Below are 16,510 nucleotides of genomic sequence, written 5' to 3'. Positions count from 1 at the left end.
TAACTTATCGTGGTTGCAGCGGTAGCTACATCCTTGTAAAGGACGAACCGCGGCTGATAGCACTGTAGACCGAGTTTCCTGTAGGAGGTATGGAGACAATCTTTACGGCACCCCGCTGGCATGAGAATTCATCTAAAATTGATCTGTGAGGACAGCGCCCAACTTCGAAATGGAATTTCATCCAAAACAGTTGGGATATTATGGTCATTAGAACATCGGCAAAAATGCTTACATATAGATTTTCAAATACAATATCTGAAACTTATTCCAAGCTAACTATACCTTATTTGAATAAGTATCTGATGTGTGAACTGATGATGATTGGGATGGAAGCAGCGGGTGCAAACTCTTTAGCCTTACGTTATTCACCCTGAAATCTCTAATTTAATAACCTTGAGCCTTTTGATTGAAAAAATGTACCCCCAAACTAGGTTACAAATTAGTAAAAGGTTTGGGTGCCAACCTAACTTGAATGACGCTTTCAATCTCGATTCAATTTATAAATTATTGTTCCAACTATTAGGTGAAAATTGCTCTTTAAATATAGTCTTCAGGGGGAAATAATGACCTGTGTATCAGAAAAAAAAAGTACTGATGTTGCGAGAACGCGAGCCTTCGAACGATTTTTGATTATAATTTTATCTTTTGAATCTACCAACTCATAATAAGCGAGAATAAATTATCCATCTCTTCAGATAACTATTCCTTATACATCTGCAAAGCAAGCAAGAACATCAAAGCAAGAACAATGTCTTTTGTTCTTTTGTAACGAAAACTTAAATTTATGTTGATTTATTGAAAATTTTTTGTGATAAGTGAATTGTTGTTGGTTCGTGGGAGTCGCCTTTGGGATGTTAAGTTTGTTCCCATTTTATATGGTTTTTTATGATACTGGACCTAGGCATTCTCCAGGGTTCTTGGTATCTTTTATTTATTTTTATGTTTATTTCGCTGGACGCGTCAACGGTTGTGCTGTTGACCGGGCAATTGACGAAGGAATATGTTTAATTACACTTGTTTGAATTGCATGTAGTGAAGTATGGATGTTGTATTTATTTAAAGAAGTTTTTTTTTCATCCCCTGCATTACGAATTTGTCTTCTCAGCCGGGCTCTGGACATTTTGTAACTTATTTTATTATTAGAATGAACCTGAACCTGAACTAGTTTCTTTTAACAATCAGGATAGCGTTATAAATCGCCAAGAATGTCATAAAACCAGGGAACTTGATTTCGTGGACTCGAATTCTTATGAACTTGCAGAACACATTAGGGAGCTGAGAGTGCCTCCTTCATTATACTTTACGATCATTACAACCAATCATTTGCAAAAAGGGTTTAAAAAATGGAAGGATGCATTTTTTTGACAACATTTCTAGATTTTCCTTTGACGATCCGCTGAACCATCATCTAACTTCGGTTACTATCTAACTTGTCAAAATTTTTACATTTTCTATATTATGGTACTGACCTTGAATTCCGTGTTTATATAATTTTTACTCAATAGTAAGCCAATCTGCAAAATGTTGATACTTCATGTCGCTTTGTGTGAATAGCTTTTGTGTTTTTATTTTTTGCCACTACTTACCTTTTTTAATCTTATTATGAATAATGAAACTGAATTTTTTTAGGTGAATATATTGTTCCAAAAGGAGCACAAGTTTCTATTCTCATAATGTCTATTCACATGGACTCAGAATTTTATCCTGATCCAGAAAAATACAACCCTGAAAGATTCTTTAGTGGAGAGCAAGTGAAAAGACACCCCTATTCCTTCATTCCATTCAGCGCAGGACCAAGGAATTGTATTGGTGAGAACATTTTTAATCAAACAAAGTTTTTCCCCTTTGCAAGGCCGTATCCAGGCGGGTGGGAGCTAGGGAGTTTGAACCCCCTCCAAAATGTTTCTCCGACTCGTAAAAACGTAACAAAAATCAATATAAAATTTTATTTATGCATTTCCATAGTTTTTTTTGTAACCCTCCTCCCGAAAAAAAATCCTCCCCTGTCCCTGTGTAAGAGGCAGTTTACAAAAGACATGTTTTTTGTTGTTGTTTTTTTACAGAAATATACTACTGAGGCAAGGTTTGCCCTTGTTAAAGCATTTAATCAATGTTCGAACCTTGGTGACTTGCCTAAAGAGTTTCTTGGCTTCCTCTATCATGGGGATGTGTCATCCTTGAGTCATTAAATCCTTCCGTCTCCCAAACTCTTTGTATTCTGCAGAGCTTGATGTAGACAAAGCCTTATGCCGAGACAACACCCCAAACATTGTCCTGAAACGCTGCTGCGTGGAGCTACCCGACCCTTTATCATCCTATCAGCGGCTGTTCTTTCTTTCTACTCCCTTTTTTCAGCCATGAAGACACTTCCACTTCTCTAAAGCCAGACGATGATTGAATGAACAGAAGCTCTTTCAGCTCGAAGCCTTCTCTCAGAGGAAAGTCAACAAGAGCGTTTTCATTGCAACACTTAGCGAGTACCTTCAATGAAATAAGCAAACAAGTGATGGACGGGGTGGATGCTGACGGAAGACGGAAACGATCTACGCTAGACTGCTTCATGGTCAGTTTTATACTGGATCAAGCTCCTTGTTGAAGGTTACGATAGATCCCATATTTCAAGGGGTTTCGGGGTGAGTGAAGCAGTCAGGCCTTCACAAATCAGGTTGGTTTTGGGTGGGAATCATCTAGCTTGCTATTCAGGCACTTCCTGTGGCGATCAAGCTAGGTTTATTACCTGGTCCTCCAGTTTTTATTACTAGGATTTTTTTTGTGTAGTATGATTCACTGATATATAAACCTTTGGATAATTAAACAAAGTTTTATTTATGCGCTTTTTCCCATTTATACAGGAATGGGTGTGAAATTAGTAAAATTAAAATTCAAATTTTATTAGCAAAATTAGAAGAAATCAAAAACGAAAAATGGAGAAAAAAACAATTTTTATTTTTGAGAAGCAAAAATTTAACTATAAATGAATAACAGACATTATCCAGGTCAAGGACGATCTTTAGGTGTGTGTTGATGATCTGAGGTGAGGCCAATCTGTGTTGATGGTGGTATAGGTTTTATCAACCTATACTACCTCCTCCCCAGAGTAAGTGGACAATATTCTTTTGCATTCTATAGCCTACTGATTGTAGTTTCTTCTTTTCAATTCTAGGTCAAAGGTTTGCGATGCTGGAGACGAAGACAACTATTGCTTTGTTTCTTAACAAATTTATTGTTCGATCAAAAGAACCAATCTCAGCAATTAAGCCACAAGCAGAACTAATTCTAAAACCAGATATCGGCTTGTTCATTGAGGTGATCCAAAGAGACTAATATCCACAAGGACAATTCCGAGGAGAACAAGGGAACAGCAGCTCTCCTGAAGAAATCAGGCATACACGAGGCGCAAAATTATTTATAATCGTGAACAAAAAAGGACATTTTCTTGGAAACTGCATTTATCTTTTAACCCTTGCTCCCCTTCTCTGTTAAAATCTCTGCGGGGGCACTTGAAATAGAAAACCAGGCTTTTTTTGTTGTTCCGTCGATCTTTTAATTGTTTGATGTTTTACGAGATTCGTATTTTGAGGTATTTTAGTGTAGAATTATACGCTTCACCAAATATGTTGTTTGTGTAACCCCAAGGACAAGAAACGTTGGTATACACCATCAAATGGTGTCGCGATTTAATTTTATATACTCGCAGGTATTCATTTTGTTAAAGATCACATTCTCTGAGAAAACGAAAATATAGGCTGATTAAACAGGAAACATAGGAAATTGTATCACAAATCGCGGTGGGATTATAAAAATTCGGAAAGGATGGGTAGGGCACTTCCCCTTATTGGTTCTCTATCATTGTCCGTTGCGTCATCCTGTTTTGTTGTGACATAAATTTCTGAGTATTGTGGTTCAAAATATCCAGCCATTTTTCTAGTTTAGTTATTTTTTCGAAAAAAACGGCTTACACAGGTACACATAAGTGTTGCAGAAGAATAAAAAAGTGTTTTGGTTAACTACTAATTCTGAAAGCTTGATCTGTTTGAACCGTTAATAAAATAGAAAAACAATCTTGGCGTCATAATCTCCACTTTCAAAATTGTAAATTTAAGAAAGATCACTTTCAAACAACATAAACGAGGTTGTAGTTCAAACCCAATGTCATTCCCGTGATGTCTATAAGTCATATATAACACTTTCAAACCACTGAAATCTTTTGCTGAGCTGCACTCAAAGGAAGGATTAGCAGGTCAAATTATATTCAGTCCCACTTCGATCCTTCTTATCTGCATTATCATGCCGATTTTCTCTTTAGGACAGCGTAGTGAATGATTGCTAGCATTTACCTCAACTTGAGGTCTGAACATGTTCGATACGAGCTATAAGTGTAACAGCGACAATTTAGTAGATAAATGAAAAACTTTTTGTTGAGTTTTGGACAAGTGGCCATGGTAATTATTACTAACAACTCACCGAAGCACCAAGCCGCCTGAGGCCAACACAGCTACGCACGCTGGTCCTTCATCGCAATCTATTCAAAGCTTCCTTCTTTACAGCCTCCCAGGAAGTTCTCATTTCCCTTAAGACGGTTGCCCGAATAGGACAATCTTTCGACAATCTTTCATCCTTCATCCGCAGAACGTGCCCTAGTCATATCATCCTTCCTCTTATTATAGCCCTGGAAACAGGAGTGAGCCACACTTTTTGCACAGCCGAATGTTTGAAATACTGTCAGTCTGCCCGGTACCCAGAACAATCTGTATGCAATTTCTCTGGAGAATATCTAACAAATCTTCATCTGCTTTTCGGAGCGACCATGCTTCAGAACCATATTTGACCACTGTCATCACTGTAGCTGCCACTATTCTAATTTTCGTTTGCAGACTTATCCTCCTATTTTTTCGAAGCTCTTTCTTAACTGTGAAAAACACCCTGAGGCTTGGCTATTCTACTTTTACCATCTTCCTGCTCCCACCGTCTTTACTAATAATACTGCCAAGGTAAATGAAACAGTCCACCTGATCAATCTTTTCGTTACCCAACGTCACCTTTTCATCTTCACTTGGTCATAACTCGCTTTTGGAATAAGGGTGATTTTTGGACGCTTCAGATGAAGGAATGCAAAAATGCAAGAGATTTTGTGCAATGGATAATTCTTCAGTATTTTTTTCTTTCTTTTCTTTTGGGGGTGACAGTTATCATAACATCGATTCCTATTAATGGGAGTAAACTGCGAAGAGCTGAAAACCATATAGAGACCAAGATGGGCCCTGGAAATTACAAAACCTCCATTCAACTGAAGGACTTCAGGACCTCTTACTTTCAGGTCGTAGGCAAGCATGGGTACTCTGTGTAGATTTTAGAAGGAGTTATTCGTCTCTAGCTCACATTAGTGGGACTGTTTGCTTTCTCTGAGGCCCATACGCTTTCGATAATGAAAATGAATGGCAAATTATAACATGAAAAATTATAACGTTGAAAGATAGCTACTATACAGACGCTTTTGCTAACGAACTCAGATTTTTTTAGTGGGACTGGTTAAGGGATTTTGAAACTTATCTTTTGAGATTCTGGTAGAAAGGAGGGAAGGATATAGTTTTTTTAGAGAGAGAGAGACAGAGAGAGAGAAATTGACCATAACCAAAAAATATAACAACTGTTTTACAAGTATGTAAATACTTGTTTGAGGGTGTGTTAAATTGCACACAGTGTTGCAATAAGAACATAGTAACCAAACAGGTCACATCTCCCCTCTGGCGTCGCAAGCCTTACTAATAAATAATCAGTAGGAGGGGAGCTCAATCCCCTCCCCAAAGAAAAATTCTGTTGGAAAAATTGTTACAGTTTTACAAAAAAATTGTAAATAATAGAAGTCTAGTTGCAAAATTTATCATTAAAACTGCAAGAAAGATAGTATCCTTGCTTAGGCTGGTTTAGTGTACGGGAGTAATGTAGTAATGGTAACTGAATGTCATAACTTTGTTCTTAGAACATTGGTATTTGGTTACTAAATAACCCAAAAGTAAACACGATACTTGTATGATGCTAAGACGGCTAACATAATTGCGTTATTGTAAATCGAAAATTGTATGATCGATATAGGACGGGGAGCATTACAGCGGGCATCACAGTGTACTTTAATTAAAAACCACCATCTAGTAGTATCCACAGCTAATTTGAAGCTGAATTTTGATGGCTTTTAGAATGACTTAAAATTGACAATTTGAGAAAATTTTTCCCAGAGTGGTTGGATATAAAATTGGAGAGCGTAGAGTTTGATCATAAATTGGATGGATGAGTGTTTTTAGGCAAAGAGTTTGTGATGTTGCAGGCACTTTTCTAGGAAGAGAAGATAAATAGGGCTCATGATGGAAAAGGAAGCTGCTAAGTCTAGTCCAAAGATCACATAACAAGACCTTTGGGGTTGACACAGTCTCAGGGTAAGGGTTGTAAGTTATGCCCTGGTGGCATGTAAGGTTTTTATAGAAGGGGTGGTCTTCTGAACTTTAAAGCAGGATCATTTGATTGGATGTATAGTTCTAATTCCATTTTAAGAGTCAAATGTGATGGAGGGAAAATAGTCCCCCCCCTGACATCCTCTTTTCCCCAAGCACATTCGATCGAAATGTGTTTCAAAAACAAAATATGTTTTAAATACTGTCACTTTTTTTACTTAAATAAATAAAAACATTTTAAGACTTTATAAAATAAATATCAGTATACATATATATATATATATATATATATATATATATATATATATATATATATATATATATATATATATACATATATATATATATAACTGACAATCAACGGCGTTTTGTTTTTCTGTTGTTTTTTTTTTTCAGTAAAGCGTAAACTATGCTCTGGTCTTGAGAAGGCAGGGGGGTTGTCAGCCCTACCAATATTAATTTTGCTCGTTTTGAGTTTGACTCGGCTATTTTTTCTAATTTCTGTTCGTTTTGAGTTTCATTTATTTATTGATAGTGATTTGTGTTAGTTTTACGCTTAAAAGATTATTTGACTGTATTTCTGCCTGTTTTTGACTTAAAGGAGCTATTTACTTTCCTTTGAAAAACTTGTTTTGCGGAAAAAGTTTTTTAAATTAATATAAATATATGGCAGCGTCATTCAGCCAGGGGGGACTGGCGGCCTCTTGCCCCCTTATCGGCGCACATGCTCTTCTGATTTTCTAGGAACAACGGTTCAACCCCTGGAAAATTAAAACAAACAATCGTGACACACATTCGTGATCTTTCTTCTAGGAAAAAAAAAATTTAGAGAAGAATAATAGGGATCTCTGATATTGTGACAATGCAATCTTCTGCAAAATCGATAGACTTTTTTGGGGTGTTTCCCCTTTTCTCGAAGATCAGACAAATTTTCTCAAGCTCCTGGCTTTCGTTGGCCAGCATCAAACTTCATGAATTTTATATGGTTGTTATCAGCGTAAAAAGCCAACACTTTTGACGTATTAATTATTATCAAAACATTTTTTTAGAGTTTTGGTCACTATTGGGCCGATTCGATCCTTACTTACAGTTCATTACCACAAGTTGTTTGATAATACTTGTCTTTGCCCAGAAGAGTAAATCCATACCTTTGATATTTTTGACATTTTTGATTACTTTGTTTCTGATGTAATGACTACATAATATTGAAGTTTTTCATTTTGCAAAGGTAAAGTTTATGAATTCATTGAGTTTAATTAAGTTTGTAACAAAAGGCTTTTCATCTTAAAAAAACAAAACATGAACTGAGAAGAAACTATGGAACTTCGACCACAATCGCTATCGGTAGAGTCAAATGTCCTGTTTCCTACATACAATTTTTGTAAGTTAGCTCTAACCAATAAAAAAAAGAAAATGTAGCTGTCTTTATTTTTCAGTGGCCGAAAGTCGCTGTTTCTCTTCATCCATTGGACAAGCCAGCTTATGCCTTCTTCAACACCATCCCTGAAAAACATGTACTAAAAAAGTAAGGAATGTACTGTCACTGAAGAAGAAGAAGAAGTTTATTCAATACAATACAAAATACAATTCAAAATGGAAATACAATATACTTATTCCCCCTTGAAAGGCTCCATGGCCAGGGATACAAGGATTAGTTTTTGATATAGTAAAACCATGGTCTTTTAATTTTCTGCTATTTCTGCACAATTTATGCATTTTTTCGGGGGAGGGGATTATTCTGCTTCACTCACTGCATGTTCTTTTAATTTTCTATGTAAATCATCAATCCCTGAAAAGTTTGAATAAAAGACTTCTAAAAGTTTGTTTTATGCGCTGCTTTTGCCTGTGCAAATATCACTTTCTTTTATCCAGGGTTTTTCCTCATTGCTTCCTTTTTTTAAACGATTTTTCTTGCAACCACAAAATGTACAAATACCTTTAATCATTGGCACTTCTTTTTTTAACTGCCCCAGTTAAAGACTCTGTTGCAGTGACCTTTTTCTATTGCATACAATAAATCTCCATTTATTACAGATTTAAATTATTAAACAAAATTAAATTATTAAACATGTTAATAAACACTAAGAGATTTCTACGTTCTAAAGAAATTCTCAAAAAGAGTAAATAAAAAGCAATAAAATTCCTCAGGCTTGACTATTTTTTAAAATTTGGAATTTTGTTTAATAATAAAATCAGCTCCTAATAAATGGCTGACATTACAGAAGTGATTAAAAGTTGTTTACAACGAAAATCTTAATTCTTCACGATAAAAATCGATTAACACACTATACAATTAATCACTTACGGTCATTTGCCATAAACCATAATTTAAAGATCATTTGCCAAAAATTTAAATTATTCAATACCATCAATGACTATCTTAATAATAAAATATCAAAGTAAGATCACTATATTCATTGATCAAAAAATTTAAAAAGAAATTAATAAAAAAAAAGTATCACTACAATATTGAACCTGAATTAAAAGTAAAATTGGAAAATGAAATCAAAGAAAAGAAAAAAATTATTTCAGATTTAAAACTGCAATTTAATAGTGCACGAAATAAAGATTTTACTGAACTTAATTTTTTTTTTAATCAAAACAGATTTCAAGTGCTGAAAATTATAACGAAGTGAAGAATAAAGTAAAATGTTACTTTAATGATCAAATAGAAATCAATAAAAAGGATGTTGATCAAAATCGACAGTTCATTCAAGATATAACTGGTAGAGAAAGTGTTAAAAAAGAACGGAATATTGATATTTCGATTTTATTTATGAATAGGAAAAAACAAGAGAAGTTCCAGGTATCCCAGAGTATATGTTTAAAGAATATGAAAACGATATTAATCCAATTATTCAATGGAATAGAGAAAATTCCCTTAGAGCAAATGCTTCAATGAATTCAAATGGAGCTAATTGTGGACAACTTTTTGACTCTGCTGTTACAAATTCAAAAAAAGAGCAAATGATAGAGTTAGTTACAGTATTTAATTTATAACACGTGTAATATTTTGTTCTCAGGAGGATAATGAGGAACTTGAACCTATCCATTATGATAGCTATTCCTAGATTTTTAATAAAAATATTGACATTGAACAAAGCGATCTAAACAGTAAAAACAGGAATATACATACATTAGTCATAGAAAATACACCAAGATCAGGCTTAGAATTTGAAAAAGTCAATGTAATAGATTAAAGAATGACAAAATTACCAAATTATTTAGGAGGTACTGATAAAGAACTATCTGAATTTGTAAAAAATAAAAAAGGCTTGTATTAATATCAAAAATAATAATAGTAAATGCTTTCTTTTGATAATACTTGCTTGTTCTCCTCAGTGAATGATAGAACTGTTGATAGACTACCAAAATATAAACCCTGTGAAAATGAATTCAACTTTGAAGGGATTACTAATTTTCCTATGGATATTCAAGATATTTAAAAATTTGAAAACAAATATAATATTAAAATTTGGTTATTTGAAATAAATGAAAATAAAGTGGTTACATTTCATATTTCTAAAACTAAGATCAATGGAAAAACCGCTACATTTGTGATTAATTTACTCTATTTTGATAATCATTATGTTTTAATTAAAGATTACTTGCATGTTTTACATTATAAAGAGTACATACATTATGTTTTAATTAAAGATTATTTTAAGTAGATTACTTGCATGTCAGATAACTAAAAACGGGTATAAAATCCGTCTACATATATTCTGTGGAAGACACATTAATTCTTAGGAAAAATTTGAAAAACATAATAAAAAAGAACACTATGCCAAAACAAGGATCTAACATTGAGTTTAAAAATACAGCTAAACAAATGAAAGTATCCCATTGTATAATAGCTGCTTTTGAATTGTATAATGAAGAATTTAATCAAAAGAAAGGTAAAACGAAAATTAAATTATCAGAGCAAAATCTATTTGTTAATAGATTCCAAATATGTTGTTCTCTTAATACAACACAAAATAAATATTACGAATACTTTGGTGAAGATACTAGCGGGCATTTTTAACTGTCATAACAGAAGCGAGTACAGAAATAGCCAATGAATATGAAAATAGACAGAAAGATCATGGTTATACACAAGAACAAATAAGAAAAAAACTTAATAATACAACTATTAATAGCTTTTATATTTGTAAAAAGAAAATAGTAGATAATAATTTATATTTAGATCACGACCATATGACTGGTAATCTACGTAAATTTGTGCATTCAGAATGTAATAAAAACTTTTGAAATCCTAAACATATCCCTATTGTAATGCATAATCTCTCAAAATACGACTCTTATTTATATCTTAGACAATTTGTACCTTTTAACGGTATTTTTGATTCAGCGGGCAGTTTTTTATCATTTTATAAAACAATAACTAATTAAAATCATTTTATAAAATGACTAATAATATTATAAAACAATAAACTAACAAAATCCGTTTTATAGTTTCATTTTGTTTTATAGCTTCATCGGTAGATCGGCTTTCTGAAAATTTAGCAAAATAAGAATATAAAGTAAAGTACAATTGTTTAAGAAATAATATTAAGTATATATCTGATGCATTTCAAAATACTGAAGAATTCAAAGAAATAATAAAGAAAGGTAGTTATCCCTATGAATATATTGATAGCTATGAAAAATAAATGATACAAATTACATTCAATAGCCAAGTTTTATTCTAGATTAACAGGGAAAAATATTTCTGAAGAAGAATGTATGAAAGCGAAATCTATTTGGAAATTATTTAAATATAAAACGCTATTAGATTACACTAAGTTATATCTTAAGAGTGATGTCTTAATTTTATCAGATGTCGTTGAAAATTTTAGGAATGTATGTTTAAATAGTTATAAACTAGATCCACTACACTTCTTTTCAGCACTAAGACTAACATGGGAAGCTCTTCTCAAACACTTTAAAGCTGAAATTTCATCATTTTCTGACAAAGATATGCATACCTTTATTGAAAAGGGAATAAAAGGAGGTGTATCTCATAGTATGAAAAGATACGCTAAAGAAAATAATGAAATATATATGAAATATATAAAATATATATATATGAAAAATATATAAAGAAAATATATATGAAAAACTTTGATAAAACACAACCTTCAAAATGTTAAATGTATTTAGATGCTAATAATTCATATGGTATGAAAAAGACTGAAAAAGACCCGAAATTTGCCTGGAAAAGACTTTACCTTTATTAACATACCCGGCCATTTAAGAGAAAACAACAATTCACATCATAACCAGCAATTAAAAGATTATGTTCAATCGGAAATGAATAAGGATAATGTAGGAGCAATTTAAGAAGTTAATTTAGAATATCCAAGAGAGTTACACAATTTACATAAGGATTTACCACTAGCTCCTGAACATTTGCAATATAAATTAAATACGACTTTAAATAATAAAACAAATTATGTCTTGCATTCTAACAATTTAGAATTCTATTTAAAACATAGCTTAGTATTGAAAAAAGTACTAATTTACTGAGTCACCCTATTTGAAAGAATATATCAATCATAACACTAATTTAAGATAAATAGGGAACGAATGATTTAAAGAAAGATTTTTTAGAATTCTTGAATAATGCTTCTTTTGGGAAAACCATGGAAAATTGTAGAAAAAGAGCAAGCACTGAAATACTCACAAGCGATGAACAAAGACAAAATATAATTAAAAAACATAACTTTTGATCGGAAATAATCTTTAGTGAGAATTTTTTCGGTAGCCTGAATGGTGGAGTCAAAAATAAATCTAGATAAACCTATTTATATTGGAGTTGCTGTATTAGAATTTTTTAAGTCATAGATATATGAATTTCATTATGAATACATGAAACCAAAACATAGTGAAAACATGGACTTATGTTATATGGATACAGATAGCTTTATTTATAATATTCGAACTGGGGATTTTTATAAAGACAATAGAGCTGACCTCCAAGAAAAACTTGGCATTCTGGAAAATAAAAAAGGTAACTTCAGTCAATAAAAACGTGATAATTATGATGGATGAATTATCTGAAACAGTAATGTCCGAGCGTGTATGTTTAAGATCAAAAGTAAACGCTTATTCAAAAGAGGGTGACGATGAAACAAAAAAAAATTGAATGGTATCAAAACGAATATTGTTATAAACAAAATAACATTACATAATTATAAAGCTGTATTATTCGTGTAAACCTTATCACAAACTCTGTATGCTTTAAGAAAATGATATAGACTGCTCATAGAAAAACAAAATAAAGAAAGCTCTAGAACCCAATGATCTTAAAAGAAAGGTTTTGATAAATAAAGTAAACACGATACCCTGGGGATCTAATCCCTTGAAGCTATAAGATAGTTAAATAATTATTGAGCTAGTTAAGGCATTACAGTTACGCTAGTTAGGTATTAAAGTTAAGCTTCATAATCAAAGTTAAGACATGAGCTTCAAGGCTATAAGCTAAAAGGTTCAAAACTATAAGCCTTATAGAGGAATTAAAAAAAATACCTAGTAAATGGATGGAAAAGCATCTATTAAAGTATATGAATGTGGAAAAATTAAATATCATTTTAAAAATAAGCATTTGATAGCACCTCAATGACCGTTTTGACTATTGATTTGTGGTAACTCGGGATGTGGTAATTCCAACTTACTCCTGAACTTAATTTATGATTGCTTATGCTTTCAAAAAATTTATCTGTATGCTAAAGGTCTTTAAAAGATGAATATAAAGATTTAATGCTTAAGATGACTGTCTTGGAAGAATAAACTTACTTGGAACTTTTGGTTGCGAGTAATGACAAAGGCGATATTCTTGATGTAGATGGCCTAGATCCCAAGTGTCAAAACTTAATTATATATGACGATTTTGTAACAGAAAAAATAAGAAAAAATTGAAAAATTATTCCTGAGAGGTAGAAAACAAAATACATCAATAATCTATATTTCTCAGTGCTATTTTTATACACCTAAGATTATAAGATTAAACTGTACCTTTTTCGCATTTTTCAAGTGTTTTAATCCAAAAGAAATTGATAGAATGAGACAAAACCATGCATCTTACTTGAAAAAAAAAATTATCAACTACTTTAATCAAGCAACAAAGAATAATGTATTTTTACTAATTGATTTGAAAACAAATGATGAATCAAGTACAGAAAGAACTTGGATTATCGTTTAATAAAATTTGTGTATGCTAAATGAATAAGTTTGAAAGCTTAGAAAGTAAATGTCGAAAGTCTACAAGTAACATAAGCAAATTACTGGAAGATGATGGTAATCTTGATTTACAATTGAAACGATTAACTAATTTAGATGATCCAAAATCAGAGAAATATTCTATGAATTTACAGAATGTGAAAATTATTTTAAACGGTTTCATGGGTGAACTTATTAACCCTCAAATTCTCACAAATCAGTATTTAAGTGAGAATATTAATAGATTAACTGAAAATTATCGATCACCTGATAATATGTTGACTAGAGTCGATGTTGAAGGATTATTCGTAAAAACAGTTTAAAAATAACAAAAAGAGATGTAGATGTGGAAACTAGAAGAATTGAAAATGCCGCTAACCAGAAAATGCTGCAGTTACAGTTAATCTTTCAACATTAAACGATTTCAACCAAGAAATTATTAAAGATCAAAGCCCATAAAATCTAAAATTAAGTGAAGATATTAGCAAGTATACCAAAATTTGTCAATCACTGGACAATATATTGACTAGAGTTAATGACAAAGGACTACTAGTAAAATATACATAAAAAGTAACATAAAACAATATTAATGCAGAAAATAAAAAATTAGAAATATTGCAAACCAAATAAATGCTGCAGATGCAGTTAATTTTTCAACTCTATTGGTATACTCGAAGAGTTTTATGCAATTATCTGAACGTTTGGACAACTTCGAAAATGTTATAATAAATAAAATTGAAAAAGATCTCGATGAAACATTTCAAAAGAGAATGGAAGGAAGGTTGAAGTAAAAATCTAGCCTATGAAGTTTTTGAAAAGGATATTATGAAAAGCTTAACCTTGAAGTTTTAATTGAAAAATAATTCTCTAATAAATTGAAGAGTACAGAACTTATTTTTCAGAATTTCAAAAACAAAAAAAAATTAAAACGTGTTTTGATGCGAAACAAAAATTTAACTGCGATTAACCATACAAAGGTGAAGATATGAAAAACTGTTAAATTATTACTTCATAAGAGACAGGTGAATAAGATTGAAAATATAAAAATGAAAATAAATTGATTTATCCTACAAATAGCTACTTCAAAATCATCCAAGAGTATTGTTCTTATTTCTTCTCGATAAATTTGAAATAAATAAAAAACTGGCTTTATTGAATGGACAATTCATTTATCTCCTCTTCAAAAAGAAAAAATAAACATATGCTTTAAGAAAAAAGAAAATGCTGAATTCGAATAGGAAATACTATTGTTGGTAAAGAACCTGTTAAACTATCCCTTAAAAGAAAACTAAATAAACAAATAAAGCAAGGGAAAATAAAGAATAAAGATGTCTATATAATTACACCATATCATCGACTGACTTAAAATGGTGGCTTACTTCCATTTTTCATACCATTAGCAGCTTCATTAGTTAAAGCTGCTCCAACAAGTGGTGCTGCTACACTAGGTACATAAACTGGAAAGAAAATTTTTGATAAAATTACTGATTCATCAAATGCTAAAGGTGGAGGCTTAACATCACTGTGGAGTTTACTGAAAAGTCTAGGTTTAAAATTACCCAGTACACACAAAATTGTTGGATCTGCGTCGGAAGTGACTGTTGAAGCTCCCAAAAACGTGGCAGACCCAAGGAAATACAAATAGAAGTGGTTAAAGTACCTGAACAGCGTGGAAGACACGGAAAAGTTGTTGAAGTTGAGATTTCACAATTCCAAAAAAACATTCGCCTCCAAAAAGCGGGAACGAAATAAATAAAAATCACATGATACCGTTGACAAATATTGATATATTGAATGAATTAGGTCATATTTCTTATTTTTAAAGTGTTTTTTCTTGAGATTACTTACTAAGTAAAATAAAGGAAAAAGAATGTTGCGTAATCAATCATGACTCTATGGGATCATCCGGAACTTTTTGGACTTATTATTTCAATGATCCCAAGTACCCATTTGTACAATTTATGATTCTTTTGGAATTTAACCTGGAATTGAAATCGTCAACCACTTAAAGACTTCAATTAAGGAAATTGCCTATCATTCTGTTCAAGTCCAAAATTTTAACAAAGCGAATTGTGGTCATTTGTGCGTTGATTATACAAAAGGAAGATTTAAGGGAATAGATCCACTGTATTTTGTATAAACTTTATTTTCGAATATAAATGTAAGGAGAACTTGATAAGTCTTGGAACAGTTCTAATTGAAATACTTGAAAAATATCTAAGAATAGCAGAAAGAAAGGCTGAGTATAAAACTGCTTATTCATTCGGTTTAGAATTGATTGCTATGTAAAAATCAAGTGAACTGATTAATGAAGAAATAATTAAACGAGAAAATGAATTAAACAAAACATTACAGTTTTTTTGTCGCGAAAAATCTATGAAACAATTGAAATTGAGCGGTTGTAAATATTGCGTAAAATCTGTTAAGATCAAGACAGAAATTGAAACCCTTTTCACTTTCCACTTACTAATATTGCTTGTCTCATTAGTCCCTCTATTTGTACTCTTTTTCTGTTCGCTTCATCCTATCTTCACAAAAGCCATATAGTTTCTTTTCAAAGTTCGAACAAAGATGGCGTATACAGCTTGCTTCTCTGCACAAAAAAATGACCCAGCAATTCTTCGCGAGTTTCTCAAAGATTCAGTCTGTATTTATTTCGGAGAAACTAAGTACAGCAAAAGAATGTTTAAAATGTTTATGTTATTTGCTCATTATTTCATTATTAATTTATGAATTAGTTTTATTGATAAAACCCGAAAGACAGGTAATAGAAATAGCGTAAAAACTTTATATATAACAGAATAAAAATGAAAAAATAGATGAATTATTAGATATTATAAAATAAACATTTCTTTTATTAA

At 31.7% G+C, this 16,510-nt stretch overlaps 1 protein-coding gene and 1 long non-coding RNA gene across 6 annotated transcripts in view; one reads left to right on the top strand and one right to left on the bottom strand.

The window, feature by feature from the left end:
* Positions 1–8,216, top strand: part of LOC136034363 (cytochrome P450 4C1-like) — a 171,561-nt gene extending 163,345 nt beyond the window's left edge. For 4 of the 5 annotated variants that reach the window (XM_065715501.1, XM_065715502.1, XM_065715503.1 and 1 more), the window contains 2 exons: positions 1,630–1,809; positions 3,164–3,613. In XM_065715501.1, the coding sequence (XP_065571573.1) occupies positions 1,630–1,809; positions 3,164–3,324 (341 nt within the window). In that variant the 3' untranslated portion in view covers positions 3,325–3,613. Of the gene's footprint in view, positions 1–1,629; positions 1,810–3,163; positions 3,614–7,882 lie in introns of those variants that run through there. The other variant, XM_065715504.1, reaches the window with a different exon arrangement.
* LOC136034367 (uncharacterized) lies at positions 7,703–16,181 on the bottom strand. The gene is made up of 3 exons (XR_010619167.1): positions 16,117–16,181; positions 14,994–15,106; positions 7,703–7,949 (listed from the first exon to the last, which is right to left on the bottom strand). It is a non-coding gene; the product is annotated as an uncharacterized LOC136034367 (long non-coding RNA).
* Positions 16,182–16,510: the final 329 nt, after the last annotated feature.

This window comes from Artemia franciscana, chromosome 13, assembly GCF_032884065.1.
Source record: "Artemia franciscana chromosome 13, ASM3288406v1, whole genome shotgun sequence".
Lineage (NCBI taxonomy): Eukaryota > Metazoa > Arthropoda > Branchiopoda > Anostraca > Artemiidae > Artemia > Artemia franciscana.
Note: the sequence above shows the minus strand (reverse complement) of the source record. Positions and strands in the feature narration are given on the sequence as shown.